This window comes from Ixodes scapularis, unplaced genomic scaffold (assembly GCF_016920785.2).
Source record: "Ixodes scapularis isolate PalLabHiFi unplaced genomic scaffold, ASM1692078v2 PGA_scaffold0__279_contigs__length_252992795, whole genome shotgun sequence".
Classification (NCBI taxonomy): Eukaryota; Metazoa; Arthropoda; class Arachnida; order Ixodida; family Ixodidae; genus Ixodes; species Ixodes scapularis.
This window is the reverse complement of record NW_024609835.1, coordinates 79,330,187-79,346,540: the sequence shown is the minus strand read 5'-3', so window position 1 is coordinate 79,346,540 and position 16,354 is coordinate 79,330,187. Positions and strand designations below refer to the sequence as shown.

The 16,354-nt window shown below is 46.3% G+C and overlaps 1 protein-coding gene across 1 annotated transcript in view; it reads left to right on the top strand.

The window, feature by feature from the left end:
• LOC8027178 (lachesin) overlaps window positions 1-12,368 on the top strand; it is a 73,048-nt gene extending 60,680 nt beyond the window's left edge. The window contains exons 5-6 of the mRNA XM_029976677.4: window positions 7,654-7,941; window positions 10,711-12,368. Of these exons, the coding sequence (XP_029832537.3) occupies window positions 7,654-7,941; window positions 10,711-10,850 (428 nt within the window). The 3' untranslated portion in view covers window positions 10,851-12,368. The remainder of the gene's footprint in view (window positions 1-7,653; window positions 7,942-10,710) is intronic.
• Window positions 12,369-16,354: the final 3,986 nt, after the last annotated feature.

Sequence of the window (16,354 nt, the reverse complement as noted above, 5' to 3'; positions counted from 1 at the left end):
GGTAGTCTAGTTGATTTAGTGTGCCTCTTTATTTCTTGTACCGAACAAAAGATTCGTAGACACCAATGTCGAAAAGGTGTCTAAAGATCTTCCAATAGACCTTTGGCCCATCTCTCACGGCCGGACAGTGCTAGAGGTTCTGGTGGCTCTTGTCTACACCTGCCACGGTGTTGTTGTAGTGATAAACCACAACAGGCTTCACGACTTCCTCGTTCCGGGCGTTGATTCCTTCGACAACCGTCGCGTCGTGAACTGTACTCAGCAAGGTTATTATTATTAGAGATTATTATTAGAGATCATTATTAGAGATGTTACTAGTGCTCTTTAATCTATGTACAAGTATTTACAGGAGATGTGCTCTTGCAACAGACCGGGCATCGGCAGCTAGTTGGGCTAGGCCATCAGTTCCATTGCAGTGATTTGCTCGCGCGTTGTTCTCGAGACTGTCTGTTGGTTGTCGTCGTCGTTAGTCCGATACCAGACGCACACGCGCGAACAAGATGATGTCTGAGATGCAGCATTCCTCCCTCCTTAAGGTGAATATCGGTCAACAGGTTTCTTGGGTCTTGTCGACCGCCGAACAGCCGGGACGGCCTCGTCTTCCGCTGCGTCAGGCTGCGCTGGTGCGGCTGCATCTTGATGGGGTGGTTCAGGCGTCTTGCTCACCGGTGGCGTCTTGCTCACCGGTGGTGCAGGTGCCGTGCTCTCTCTTGGACGAATTTGGTCCATGTGCCGTTTCAGCTCTCCTGCTGACGTCTTGACCGTGATCATGCGGGAACCCGTTGTTTCTTTAACTGTCCCCGGAAGCCACTTTTCCCCTTCCCCAAAGTTGCGTGCCCAGACGGAGTCGCCAGGGCAAAGCTTACTCGCAGTATCTCCCTCTGAGCAGAGAGGAAAAGAGGCAGGAGGCGGAAGGCAGGTATCCAGGCGGGAGCGGATTTGGTATCCTAAAAGCCGCTGGGACGGAGATCTTGCATCCTCCAATGGCGTCCTACGGTAGTTGAATAGCACCTTTGCGAGGCGCATAGACAAACTACCGGTCTGAAGTTTCTTGAGACCCTCCTTGATGGTGCGTACGGCTCTCTCCGCGAGGCCGTTCGATTGTGGGTGGTACGGAGCTGTGCGCAAGTGTTTCACGTTGTTGTTGGACAAAAACATGGCAAACGCTTCGGATGTAAACTGAGTGCCATTGTCACTCACGATGGTTCTCGGCATGCCAAACCGGCTAAAAATCTCGCGTAATGCCGTGATTGTGGACTCGGTCGTGGCATGTTGCATAGCGATTGCCTCTATCCACTTCGAGTGCGAATCCACCGCAACCAAGATCATCGCACCGTTTACTGGACCAGCGAAATCCAGGTGAACACGCGACCAGTTCTCCTGAGTCAAAGGCCAATTAACAGGAGTCTTCGCCGGCGGCATCGACCTTGCTTGTACACAGGTGTGGCAATTGCTCGCCAGACGTTCGATCTCACCGTCAAGTCCAGGCCACCACACGATTGTACGTGCGACAGACTTCATTGCTGAGGCACCCTGGTGCGTCTCGTGCAGAAGCTGCAGCATCTGGTCTCGTGCGGGCTCAGGAACAATGACTCGGTGGCCCCAGTAGATAAGACCTTGGACTACGGTCATTTCTAGCCTCCTAGTAAAATACGCTTGCATGCGTGGATCAGACACTTTCCTCTCCCGAGGCCAACCTCTGAGAATGTAGGACTTCACCGTACGGAGGACCTCATCCTTCAAGGTCAGTTGGCGAAGCACTTGTGACGAAAGATGAGTATTGTCGAGCTGTTGAAGCGAATGGACATACTCAGGTAGCTCATCGGTTGCTTCCTCGGAAGTCTCCAGTGGAAGTCGACTGAGTGCGTCGGCGTTTTGGTTGTCTGGCCCAGGCTTATACTCTATCCTGTAGTTGTAAGCTCCCAGCAGCAAAGACCAGCGCTGAATCCGAGAGGCGGCCATGACTGGTGTCGGGCGGTCCTCACGAAACAGTCCAACCAAAGGCTTGTGATCTGTGACTAAAATAAACGATCGACCAAGCAGATAGTCGCGGAACCTAGACACTCCAAACACCAACGCCAATGCTTCACGCTCGAGTTGAGAGTAGTTTCTCTCGGCCTTTGACAGTCTTCGGGATCAGAACCCAATTGGCTTGTCTATGTTTCCAACGCGATGCGACAACACCGCTCCTATTCCGCACGGCGATGCGTCGCACTCCAGGCGCAATGGCTTCGCTGGGTCGAAGTGCGTCAGCATCTTTGCTTGTCGCAGTGCTTGTTTTGACTTCTCGAACGATTCTTGCTGCTCGGGACCCCAGGTCCAGCGGCGATCCTTGGCTAGAAGGTCGTAGAGTGGAGCGAGCAAAGTAGCCATGTTCGGAAGAAACTTGCTGTAGTATGTTAGAAGCCCGATGTAGGAACGTAATTCGCTTACGTTCTTAGGACTTGGAGCCTTCATCACAGCATCCAGGTTCTTCTCCAGAGGCTGCAGTCCGTCGCTGCTGATCTTGTGTCCCCAGTAGAAGACTTCTGGCATCCGGAAGGTGCACTTGTCCTTCCTTAACTTGACGCCGTTTTCTCGGAAGCACCTCAGAACCGCCTTGAGGCTCTTTCCACCATCTTCTTTCTTTTCTGCCACCAGGACATCATCCAAATACGCCTGCACGCCTGGAATACCCTTCAGCATAGTCTCCATAGTACGCTTAAAAATAGCGGGCGCGGAAGACACTCCAAACGGCAGACGGTTGTAACAAAACAATCCTCGATGGGTATTGATGACCGTCAGTTTCTTAGCCTCTTCGTCAAGGGGAATCTGATTGTAAGCGTCGCGAAGATCCAGCGTGCTGTACACGTCTCCCTCGTTGAGAGCGGCGAAGAGGTCATCAATCACAGGTAGCGGATATTGCTCTGTAACGCATGCCGCGTTCACGGTTAGCTTGTAATCGCCGCAAATTCTGACTGACCCGTCCTTCTTCGTAACCGGCACGATCGGGGTTGCCCACTCTGAGTGTGAAACCGGAGACAGAACGCCGTTCTTCACTAGCCTGTCGAGCTCGTCAGAAACCTTGTCCCTCATAGCATACGAAAGAGGTCTAGCCCTGAAGAACTTTGGAACCGACCCCTCCTTGACATACAGGCGGGCGGGTGGAATCTCGAACAGTCCTAGCGTTCGCTCAAATACCTCTTCGTACTCGGTCAAGATTTTATCCAGATCCTCCCCTTTACATTGGCTTTTCGCGTTTGACACACTGAGAACAGGAGTCCCCAAGTTGTTTAGTGCTTGGATCAGGTCTCGGCCACACAAACATGGTCCTGGTCGGCGAAGTACAGTCATCGACGCTGTGACAGTCTTGTCGGCATACGAAACAGGAAGCGTGAGCTTACCGGCAATCGGCAGTGGCCCCAAGTAGCAAGACAACTTCAGGGTTGACTTCTCCAGTCTTGGCCAACTCTCCCTGTGCTGGTTGTAAACGTCCCAGGATATCACGCGCACAGGTGATCCCGTGTCGATCTCCATGATAATGTCGACTCCGCCCCAACAGAACTTGCGCCGAACTGGACCGACGATCTTGTTCTCCTCGATCGGATTTTGTTTCAGGGACAGCAGGTGCGAGGAGAATGCTGTGTCGTCGTCCTCAGCGGAGTTTTCGGTTAGTGCGAACGTCCTCTGTTGTCGCTTGCCCTTAAAGCGACACATTATTGCAATGTGTCCCTTCTTTCCACACTGGAAACACTTCGCATACTTGAACGTGCAGGCCATCTCGGAGTGTTCCTTGCTGCCGCACCGTTCGCACGCTAGCGATGGTCCACGTTCTTCCTTCCTGTACTGGCGTGACGGTCCCGGTCGTTGCTTACCCGCCAGTTTGTGCAGTTCCGGCTCTGACTTCACGTCTGAAGGCTTCATGAGTTTGACACCTTGTCTCGCCGCCTCCGCCGCCAGCACGATGTTCTCAGTTTCCTGCAATGTCAACTTGGGCCTGGAAAGTAGTGCCTTCTGAACGTCGATATTTCGAATTCCGCACACTATCTTGTCTCGTAGCATGCGGTCTAACATGTCGCCGAAGTTGCATTTATCGGCCAGCTGCCGCAGTTCCACGATGAATTGCTGAGCCGACTCTTCCTCTTTCTGAACCCTCGTGAAAAATTTGAAGCTTTCAGCTATCTCGTTCGGTCTCGGTGCGTAAAATTCCTCGAGAATTTCAATCGCTTGAGAGTAGGTTAGTTCTTTAACCTTCCTTGGCGCGCAACGCCCACTCAAGATGTCGATTGCTCTTGAGCCCAGTGCCGAAACGAGAAGCGCTCTCTTCTTTACATCGTCCATGATGCCGTTTCCCTCGAAGTAGGACTCAATGCGGATAATATACGAAGTCCACTTATCTTTCGTCTCGTCGAACTGTGGTACTTGGTACGTCATCACCGCAGACTCGGAGTTGCGTCCGTTGACTTCAGAGGGTGGTTCGGTACTCGTCGCCATTGCTAGACATTATTAGAGACGTTACTAGTGCTCTTTAATCTATGTACAAGTATTTACAGGAGATGTGCTCTTGCAACAGACCGGGCATCGGCAGCTAGTTGGGCTAGGCCATCAGTTCCATTGCAGTGATTTGCTCGCGCGTTGTTCTCGAGACTGTCTGTTGGTTGTCGTCGTCGTTAGTCCGACACCAGACGCACACGCGCGAACAAGATGATGTCTGAGATGCAGCAGTAACCAGCTTGTCGTGCCATTGCAGGGCCATGCACTTTCTTCGCTGGAACGCACCAACTTCTCCTTTTTTAGTTTGAGGTCTTTGAAGAGGGGCATGTCCTTCCTTGTTGGACTAACATGCCACAGACATCCGTTTTTTGCTGCAGGAGTTTGTCTACAAAACTTTGTAGAGGGGTAGTAATTATCGACAGTGATGCAGTACGCTTTGCAAAGAGGCTCATGATGACCTTCGTGCCCATGGCACTGACCGCGTCCGGCATAACAGTCCCCTTGCTGGTGTACACGATGAGGTTAGAGGTGTACCCTGTCTCAGACCCACAAAGCAGAAAAAACTTCACACCAAAGTGCGAGCGGTTCAGTGGCAGCTACTGTTTCCAGAATAACCTCCCATTGTACAGCACCAAGCTTTCATCCACTGCTACAGTGCTCTCAGGAATGTAGAGGGTGAGAAACTGTTCCTTCAGGAGACACAGCAACGACCACAGCTTGCGAAGCTTTGGTTCGGGGTGCTGTGATTCAACGATCACGTCTTTATGTCGGCAGCCACATCAACTTTGGCTATATTGATGCTAGCATTCTGTGGAAAGGCTGTAGAGAGCTGCATGGTGAAGAGGGACGTGGCACGTCTTGCAGCAGTTTTGAATTTTCGAGGGTGGCCACTGTTGGTAGTGAGGTGGTGGTCCGACAGGCTAATTGATGAGCTGTCGCAGGGGATACATGCAACCCTTTCCATTTGGGTGCTTCTTATATACCCCCCAGTCCCAAGAATTGCAGAGGCTTTGGAGATTAGGTAACCTGCTTTCCCTTTAAAATGAGCAGGGAGGATACCATAGTGGCTTTAAGTGCCGGTCTGTCAGTCAACCGTTTATATTAGTTTTGTTTTTATGCTTTAACGTTATGCCACCATTCTTTACGTAAATTTCTGCAATCATGGTTGTAGTGATTGTTTTACCAAAAAAAAATTTCTCTTGCTCATTCCATCATCAATCTAACTAACATTTGCAATGCAGTCAATACAGTCTTGCACGCCACGGGAGAACTTTGTTGATACATTTTTGAACAGATTGCAGAAAAAAAAGTAGGTTCTTCCAAAATGTAAAACCCGATACATTACCTCATTGATGTGTTCCCAGTTCATTTTCTTTTTCGGTTTATATGCTTCTGGATTATACTGTTTTCTGGAAAGTTCGGTCAATCTTTTGCAGAACATTGATTGGATGGTTCACCTTTTGCCAATAGGACGACCAAACCCCATATCACAACCGGTTTAATTCCCGCACAGTCTGATGTATGAAGGTTTCTGCAAAACTTGCTGCCTGTGCCGGAAATTACAATCGTTTTGCAGCAAATGTTGGAAAGTATGCACAGCGTGCAGTCTACTTTATTATTATTGTGTGATAAACTTGATCAGTAAGGATTCGGCTCACTTGGCTTACTGTATCTAGTCGAAACAGGAGAGTCTGCAAGCATAAAGCCATGGCAGGTGATCTTGAGGTGTTCCGGCAATTTTTCCACTACTATCCATAATCATTGTATTTATACGTATACCGCTTGTACTTGTTGCAACAGTTGAGGAACCTGTGCCTCGCTGACGACACCAATCCGTAGAAACGATTTTCTCTACTGGTGTAACTCATGCCATGTTTGTTTGGCTAGGGCTCAGGTAGGTGTTCGGCTGAAAACCAGACTCCACCAAAGGCTCGCTCTGTCTGGGAACACAAATTTCAGTTGGCAACACAGAGGAGGTGCATTCACTTATGCGGCTTAGGTGTTGACGCACTGAAGTGTCACTCTTGATAACTCCAGCAAATGCTTCGAAGTGGCTTCGAGACGAGTGACTTGGTGACACTAGCAACACTATGACGTATGAACACGAACACAAACGGGACAAACAAACCTTGCATTTTTCTTGTTTATGCTAATTGCAGCATGAGCTTGTGACTGGCGGTAGTTTGTCTTCCGCTACTGAAGTGCAGAGGTCGGCAGTTTAGGTCGCCCTCACTCACCCTCACAGCCAAACTCACCATAGCCCCTCACTCACCCTCGTCCTCACAGTCACACTAACTTTCAGCCCTTCACTCACCCTCACTGAACCTCATGGCCCTCATGCCCTTCACGCACTCATGGTCGTCACGCCCGTCACGCCCGTCATGCCTTCACGCACTCACAGCCCTCACAACCCTCATGCCCTCACGCCCCTCACAGCCTCAAGGTCCTCCCGGTCTTCACTCACCCTTACACTCATGAATTTTTGGGGTTCAGAAACTCACTCACCCTCACCTCACCTGCAAAGATGAAAGTGAGTGAATGTAAGTGTGGGCCCTTATGAGTGAGGTTTGCTGAGGTATGCTGAAGTGACAGTGTCCCGAAAGCGAAAATTGTTGTCGATAATTAAGGAAAGCTTACACATCCCTACGGTTCTTGACTAGGACTAGGACCCAGAACGTAAACAGATTGACATTGTAAAGGAGCGATAAGACTTCTTTTTAGTGTCTACAATTCTCAAGTTTGGATTATATGTTTTCCCGGAAATAAGCTTTTTCCCTCTCATTATTTTGTAAACATATCAATGAAGCTTTACTGTAACACCTTGGGTGGGCTAATGAGACTGCCATGCCATATTGGCTCATTTGCGAGTATGAGTTAGTGCTTACTTAAATTCGGGGAATATGAGATTTTGATCACCTTTTTATGGTCTCTATACGTGGCTTGCACGTGACATCATTGCACTCTACCAATGGTTATTCCTGCTTGTTCTTTCCAAGACAACAAATTTGGTGGAGTGAAACATGCTGCAGAAGGTAGGTATGCGTGCAGCAGCAAGGTCTTTCACGGTACCTGCTGCCGTGATGTCAGTGCATATATGTAGTGACAGATGAAGAGACAGCCACGCTCTAAACGTATGGAAATGCTACCCACCTGTCTCATGAACTGCCTTCCATCTTGCAGTCGCACCAGTGGTCACCGTGGACCGACCACGCTACGGGCAGGCTCTCCAGAATCCCATGGACCTGCAGTGCCACATCGAGGCCTTCCCGTCCCCCTCAGTGCTCTGGCTCAAGGACGACTACCACCTGACCGACAACCAGTTCTACCAGATCTCCATCTTCTCCACTGCCGACGAGTTCACGGACTCCACCTTGCGCATCATCTCCATTGAGAAGAAGCAGTACGGAAACTACACCTGCAAAGCCATCAACAAGCTCGGGTCGGACGAGCAGGTCGTGGAGTTGTACGGTATGTGGTCCCTCTGCGTCACTGTTATGAACCTGCCCAGCACTACACTGCGCGATACTAGGTTCGCTCGATTTACCCGCACCTGCTACACCGGGGCAAAAAAAAGTTAATGGCGGTGTACTTCCAATCGTTTCTCAATACACACGCTGAAAGTACACTGACCTACACTTTTCTGCACGTGCACAAGAGGTGGTAGTAAATTGAACAAAGCCACTGTTGGCGCGAACAAGTTGTCACCGACTTTTTGAAGTTTTTCGCTTAGGCTCGATGGACTGTCGTTACAACTACTTGTGTGGCGGAAAGTGTGACTTGGGCCACTGACCTAACCGCTAACATTTAATGCTCACCAGTTCTCTTTCAGAGTAAAATGCGAAAAGTGCCAACATTATGTTTGTTCCGACAGTGTCACAGAGTGCACACTGTGCTACACTGTTAGCGTGAACACGAAATCTGCGCTTTTGAGCATTTTACTCCAGAAGGCTATTGCTGGGCACCAAATGTTACCTCTTAAGTCAGAGTGCCAGATGTGCCCTTCCTTCCACACTAGTAGTAGGAAAATTGGTTGCTGTGTGGTGTTAGCGCGCCACAGCTCTGAGTACGTGGAGCGAAAGCTTACGCTGCAGAACCCAGGGATCCCGAGTTTCGTTTTCACCCTTGCCCATTTCGATCTAGATGAGCATCGTACTGGCGTGCGGTCGTGTATCACTACTGCACGATGCACATTAAAGACCCCAGGCTAGCAGTGGCACTGCACTGGCTAAATTTATTATTTACAGTGTAAACCAGTGTCACTGCACCTCGATGGCAGATCAACCTTACGCTGTATAAACAAAAATGTCAAGTATTTTTAGTTTTTCTTTAGTTTTTAAAGACGGTCTTTTATTTATAAAAAGAAAAGAAGCATAGAAACCAGTTGTTTCTTTGTTCATGTATGCAGTGTACCTGCTAAGGGAACTTAGAGCAGTTAACTTATGATGAATTCCACTGATCGTTTTGGAGCGTGCCGGGATCAACTTTTGTGAAGCTCGGCTATTTCAGTGGGTGATCGGGATCAAGACGAACATATTCCACTCGTCGTTTTGATCAGCTCCTACTCCAGAACTCGATCCGGATCCGAGATAAAGTCGCTCCGCTGATTTTGGCGGATTCGACCGGAAGCCAGCCTGGCCAGCCCTTGGTGTGCACACATGACTTCCGTTCTCGCCGGGCATTGGGACATTTCACCCTCTCGCCAATGTCGCCTAAAAAAAAAATAATTTGTAATGGCCGCTCATGATGTGCCACCGGCCTTACTGCTGCTGCTGCTTGATGGCAGTTCGTCGTCAAGTTGCTTGAGCAGCTCCTCCAGCATTAGCAGCTCGAGCAGCGACGACGACGAGGAGTGCTTGTATCTCCCACATAAATTCAACTGCCTTCTCGGTCCTCCGCAGAAAGGCCGAAAATCGAGATGTGTCTGGACACCGTTCACGAGTATTCTGATGAAGAGGCAAGTGGGCTACACTGATGCACATCTCTTATTGACAGGCGTCTTTCACAACATGATTAAGTTTGCTTATGCACTGAACACGTGTCGTTAGTGCTGCGATTGCGAAAACATATGCTTCAAGATTCGAAACCGCGGGAAGGCATTCTCGGTAAGGTGAATGACGGGAAGGCATCCACCGATCCCAGAGGGACTGGTCATGTTCCACTGGCGATCAGGAGACGGAGCGACTCCGTTCAAGTCGCACGCTCCACCGTAGATCTGGTCTTCTGATCTCGGCATGCTCCAAAACGACCAGTATTATTCGCCATTAGTTTTTGTGATCCTAGTTATCCGGAATTTTGTAGAAAATATTGTATTGTAGTACACTTGTGTTTTACTTGAAATGGAAGGGCCTCACTTCATTAGCAAATTCTTTTTGTAATTCCAAGTTTGTTTGTGGAAAGTGATTCAAGTGGATGAGTTTCCTTAACTACACAAACTTGCTCTCTGTAGAGCTCCAGAGTAAACAAAATAATGGTTAATTCCAGTCTAAACTGGTTCATATTTGAATGTTTGGAAATATTGTGAAAGTAACCAAGAAACATAATTGAAAATTGTTGTATGATTAAATATTAAAGGGCAGGTAAAAAGAAACTCTTAATAAATTGTAAAGAACAAAGGCAGTGAATCTGTTTTGTGTAAAGCACTTAAGGGCATAAAAATTATGATCTGGGTGCTGACATAAGGAACAGCACATCATGAAGCAGATCAGTGATAGGAGACAATTTTGTTGCTTTGCGCGCCGTGCCACCCAAGTGGTCACAAGACACAATGTAAGCTATGTATTGACTCTGGTGGCGTCTAACGTTTTCTGCTGGTACATTTCTCATATGATGAAACAAAGCATATAGGAAGAATGGTATCAACATAAAAATAATAGAGAGACACTTCAGGTTTAACAATTGGTTTTGCTGTAGATAGTCTGGAGAACACGTATCGCTAATTCTGAAGTGGTGCAGCAGCCCACAGTTTAACTTTGAGTGTTTGAGTAGGATGATGCACACTGCATAGTAAGTCTCGATGGGGACGAGCAGACAACAAACCGACTCATCAACTGCGCTAAACTTCCATCTCGAACAATAACTCCGTGCGAACATTCGGCATCTACGGTCGGGCCTCAGATCCACGGCAATGTAAAGGTATTGAAGCAGAACACGATCAGCTGGAAACGAGGGCAGTTAGTAATAGAACCAAACTTTGCGGCACTTGGTCTGTTTTTGACTTGTGCTTGCTTCTCTTTCCAGAGACTGTCAACGTCATCTGCCCTCCAGCCTGTGATAAGTCTTACTCATCTGGTGCCACGCGTCTACAGACGCGCTCACTGTGGTTCTTGCAGCTCGCTGCTTGGGCCGCTTTGTTCTTTTGGGTTAATGGGAAGCACTGATCATTCTGCCTTTATGCCAGGTTCGGAACGTGATGATAGGAAGAGCCATACTTAAGAGCAGCAGAGCCGGAACGATTTAGTCAAGCCATAGATATCTTGTTTATGTTTTTCCTTGTCGCAGCATTTATGGCTGGCTGTTTCCCTTTCACCCTCATTGTCATAACGAACAGCTGTGATAAGTGCGCAACCTCTTTTTCAAGGAACTAAGATTTCACCAGCTCTCACATTGATATGGAGCTATGGAGGAACATTCAAGGAGCCTGATCACCTCGAGTTTTTGGGATTATGCAAAAGGCAGCATTTTATCTGCCTCATAGGACATGACTCCCAATTGCATTTGGAAGGTTTTCAAAATTTGCCAATATTGGTGACCATGAGGGCATTAATTTCTTTTTATTCAATTCTTATCTTCAAAGTGAGGGTCTGAAATAATTTACTGTATGAAACTTTCAAATTGTATGCTCCAGATGCAGCATAGTGTAACTTATTTGTTAGATTAGTATTGCTTTTAATGACTAATTTCAACACGTATCAAGGTCTCTTTCTTAACCCTATGGTGGTGTTTTCTCCCCTAACATGTGCTGAACTTCGGGTGTCTCTTCAGGGAGCTAAATCTCAAATGCACTGGTTTGCAATCAGCTCATTTCAAAAAAGCTTCCCAAACTAGCTTATAATATTTTATTTTGTATAACTTTTACTTAAAAGATCTGGCAAGTGAGATAGACTTGGTTTACACCATTTAATTAAGGGTGGGTGTCGTAAGAAAGTGTAGCTTGGCATGTCCTCTTTTTAGAAAGCAAACCAGCTCATAATATTTTTTATCTGACATAACTTTTTAAAAGATCTGATATTCAATAATATTGTTCTTGCCACATTGTTATATATATTAAGTTGGCCAAGTATTTTCACTGCAATGATTTTGATTACCATATACTATACTCTAAGTGGCAGGAACTTTTGTAGGTGTCTCATTGTGTGATGCCACTGTTATGGGGCCTTAAAGCTGAACCTATTCCATGGGCATAAGCGGTATTATTTTTATTTATTTTTTGTGGCTAGCTCTTTTCATGCCTGGGGGCCTTTACTATTGGACGACTATTTAACTGCACGACTGGTATTCTAAGTGCACTCCTCATGTTCTTGTCCAATTTTCATGTGCTCTCTTATCATATTTTTCTACGGAGGAAAGTTAGCCTTTGCTAGCTTTCGATTTACTTCTGAATAACCTAGAGGACTTCATTCTCATAATTCATAACTTGTACATACGAACAAAACCTTGTGTTCTACTTCAGGCAAGTATGCATGCATGCAAATCAATGGAAGCTGAACTATGCACTAAGGATCTTGTGCTTGAGTTGTTGCACAGATCACTATTATGTAGCTAACAATCCAATTGTCATCTAAGTGCTATGTTTTGGAAGCGAATGTGTCATGAATTTGTACTGTACTGTTTTATTGTGTAAAAGTAAACATGATTTTTTCTATTTTTCTATCGAATAAATACTTTATACTCTTCTAGCCTGGCTGTGACTATATGGTGCCAGAGATTTTGGTGGGTTATTTTTACTTTAAAGGCTTGACTTTAAGCCTCTCACACTTGCTATCTGCTTGCAGTGCAAAGTAAGGACAAATGCTATTTGCTTGCAATATAAAGGAAGCTTCAGTGACAGATTTCAGGCACACTTATTTTAGAAGCTTGTACGGCTGCACACAGGTATTTCAGAGCGTGTCTAGCAAGCAGGAAAACTTGGAAAACCAGAAATTGTCAAGAAATTCAAAACACCTGGAAAATTTAAGGAATTGTCAGGCATACCACAAGGAAGTTGGCCAAATCAGGGAGAATGACAAATAAAAGTGGTACAGCTGTGTGCAGTGAAGCATTATGGAATGGCATGTGGTGTTGTAGGTGGCCGTCGCTGGGCGGCCCAGGACACTGCCCGATTAAATAGAGGTTAGCACTGCACCTGCATCTTATGGCTAGCTCAATGTGCAGGCCTAACTATTGGCCATTGGTTCGTTGGCCTATACTCTCGGTATTCTAGGTCATTTATGTGTTTGGTTTCATGTTAAGTCATCTGCAGTTGTATTTTCAGATGTGAGAGGATGAGGTCACTGTAGAGGAAGTGCTCCGTTAACATGCACGGAATCAAACTGTTTCTGAAAATGCAAATGGGATGTGTGGTGGCACTGCCTGTGTCAAGCAATTTATGTAGTGCTCACTAATACAGCATGCTGCTAGAAGTTCTTGAGCATCATGAGGAAAACGGCAGTTTCTAGTCTCATTACGAGTAAGATGCATTGAGCTGCTGTGAAGTCGCTGCAAAGCGCTCCCCAAACGAGATGCCCTGTTGGTTTTTAGGACTGCAACGAATGCAGCCTCAATATTGTTGACTGCAAGGAGTGTCTTGTCCGAATGTAGCTCTAGTACTTGAAGTGCTTCTGCGCAAAGGCTGAGACTATGTGGGGCTTGATCGCTATAATGATTGAAAAAGGCTGCAGCATTTGCTGCAGTCTTTATATTATATTTATATTTCTCAGATTTGAAAAACATTGCCTCAAAAATGCAGTTGGAGGGAACAGGTCAGATACACAATTTACCATGGCAAATTGTGTATCTGAGAAATGACCGGATGATGTCTCGAAAGATGTTCCGTGTTTTCACGTGATACGCCATTTTTTTGTTTTTTTTTGTTGGGGGTTAAACTCGACCTTACTGGGAAAACCAACATGAGCGGGCTGTTCTTCGAAAGGCTTGATATCACCGAGACAAAATTTGGAGAATGTACTTTGAAGTCGGTAGTTACATACTTTTCTCGGAAAGTACCGGAAAGCTAGGTGACTGGTGCGCGACCGAAAAAATCCAGGTGGATTTTTTCGGTCGCGCACCAGTCACCTAGCTGTGTTTGGAGATTTGTGTCTGTAATTTGTCCCTCTTGTTCCCCTTCTCCAGGGATTATTTCCGTCATTCTTGTCGAGCTCGCTTGCACCTTTGCATTTAATTGGGTGATTTCAGATAAGATTGAACAGGGGGTGGCTGGTCGACCTTTTTAATTTGCTCCATAATTTTATATGTTATTTCCCGATGTCCAAAATAAACAAAATCAGAATTATTTTCACCAAGAAAAAAAATTGTCGGACGCGAAAAATCGTACATCACGTAGAGGTGGAATGTAGCATTAGCTTGCATAGCCGGAGGGGGCAACTTTGGTGATTAATAACTAAAGTTATACTTCTTAGGTCAATTTCATATTGTTTTAACACAATCTATATGTACTTAGCAATACGAAGAATAATATTATTATTCTTTAGTATGTTTTAAAAAATAAATAAAAAGCATCAATTTTGGGCTCCTTGACCGTTTTTACCTCAACTTTGCAGGCCTGTATCTTAGGAAATAATTTAGTCAGAAACGTCATATTTTACGTAAATACACTACTTATAAATGGAAGTACATTCACTAAAATTCAAATTTATTTAAGCGCGGGTCGGGGAGATCTTTGCAAGCAAACACGAGACAAGCACCAAGATAAAAATATTTTAAGGGCGATTAAAAAAAAAATTCCGTTCTTGATTTTTTTTGAAACTCTGACCAGTCATTCTACTCTATATGGGGGTTAATATCAATTGAAAACATGTTGCATTATATTGATGGTGTAATAGATACAGCACCTCTGCCGAGCCCCTTCCACGAAGCTCGGCACGGTGTACCCCTGTGGTACGACGCAGTAATTGCGACTTCTTACTTTGAGAGAAAAGTATATTTTTATTCATTCGAGTATAGCAAGTCACATCTTTGGCATGTTATAATAAATTGAGCATTAAATATAATAAATTACACATCATATGCAACACAGTTCTGCCTTCATAGGTTTGAAAATTGACAGAATTTGACGCGAACATTTTCTGACGGTGTGCACTTTTCTAAGGGTTTTTTCAAGGAGTTTTTTCCAACGGGACCCGACAGTCCGTGCAACTTCCAAGTCACAGGTCGAAGCTTCTGATGTTTTGCATAGCCACACACGCCACGACTGAATACCAGGAAAGGCGCGCACTCCCACCCACTCTTCATTTTTGCGTTCACGGAATTCAACAACCTCGTATTCGTCCAAAATTGTGAAATTCACTCCTTTTAGTTTTTTGGGAAAGACTGTTCATCATGCATTTTGCAGACTGTATGGCCTTTCCTAAGAGCTGTCTCAAGGTGTGAAGCGTTGCTTGGTGTTTGACGAGTCCTCCAACTCCGTCCCACGCGTTTTTCCCGTGCCCACTGGCAATTGGGCCTCGGGAAAAACATTTTTTTTTTTTGGAATTCATGAAGTTGGAAGCGATTCTTGAAGTGACTGGCGGCACCGTCACTTACATAAGTCAAATGAGAGTACACAGCAAGGTTGTCATCGACCCACTCTCTCACTTTTTGTACAGCCAAACAGGCATGAGCGGAGTCAGGATGCTAGTCGTCACTGATGACGGCAAAAGTGTATGTCGACTTTCTAGTCGTCAATACACACGTAAATATTAAGACCTGATTTTTTTTTCCAGTGGTACGCTTGAATCTCGTCAAGAAGGATAACAGTTCAGTTTTCAGCAAAGTCGATGTGGAAGACAATGCTACAACGCTGCGCGCACTGCTTTTTTTCTTCATAGATGGCTTTGCCTTACGTCTGTCTGATATGGTTGTGAATGATCCACCTTGAGACCGACACACGAAGCTCTTCCAGAAAAGTGACCGGATCTAAAGTCTTTTTCACGAGCTCGCCTGACTCCCATGCTGCCGAAACTATCTCTTCATCCTCGGAAATGTTGAGTTTTTCGAGTGTAAGACACTGACTGGCCTTTGGGACAATGGTCACATTCGCCCAAAAGGCACTGGCACGATGGCGGGTTGCAAATGAACACCGAGTTCAATTCCGCTGCGTCAAATTGTGAGCCAGCGGCCGTTGGTAGAGAGGCGACAGAGAGGTTAAAGTTTGCGCAGTACACACAAACGCACGCTTCTTGCTGGGGATTGCATTTAACCCATCGGGGTCGCAGGGAGTAAAACTTCGTCAATCCGATGCCGGAGTCGGGATGGTCACTTTTATATACACGAAACGCTTCTCTGATTGACCGTGTCATAAAACGTTTCGGCTTGAATGTCTTCTGGCCTTCGGACACAACGGAAATGACGTTCTTCTGATTGGGACTCCTGCTTAGAACACTCTAACTCGTCTTTCATGTAGTAGTCAGCCGCTGCAGATATGTTTTCAGGGCTCACCTTACACATTGTATAGGGATCGGGCACATACCACACGCCGCGGTTCCCTGAGCTTCTGGGACCTATTAATGATGTAGATCGATGACTCTGGGATAAATTTCTGGACTTCATTTCTTGTCAAGATTGATGGCAGGGGGGTCAGCAATTGACAGCGTTCCCGTGGAGAGGCTGTGGTCGCAAAGGCGCGGCAAATGTTGTCCGCCCACTCGGTGCATGTGGAGCACTTTTGCTCCGACGACCCCGATGCCAC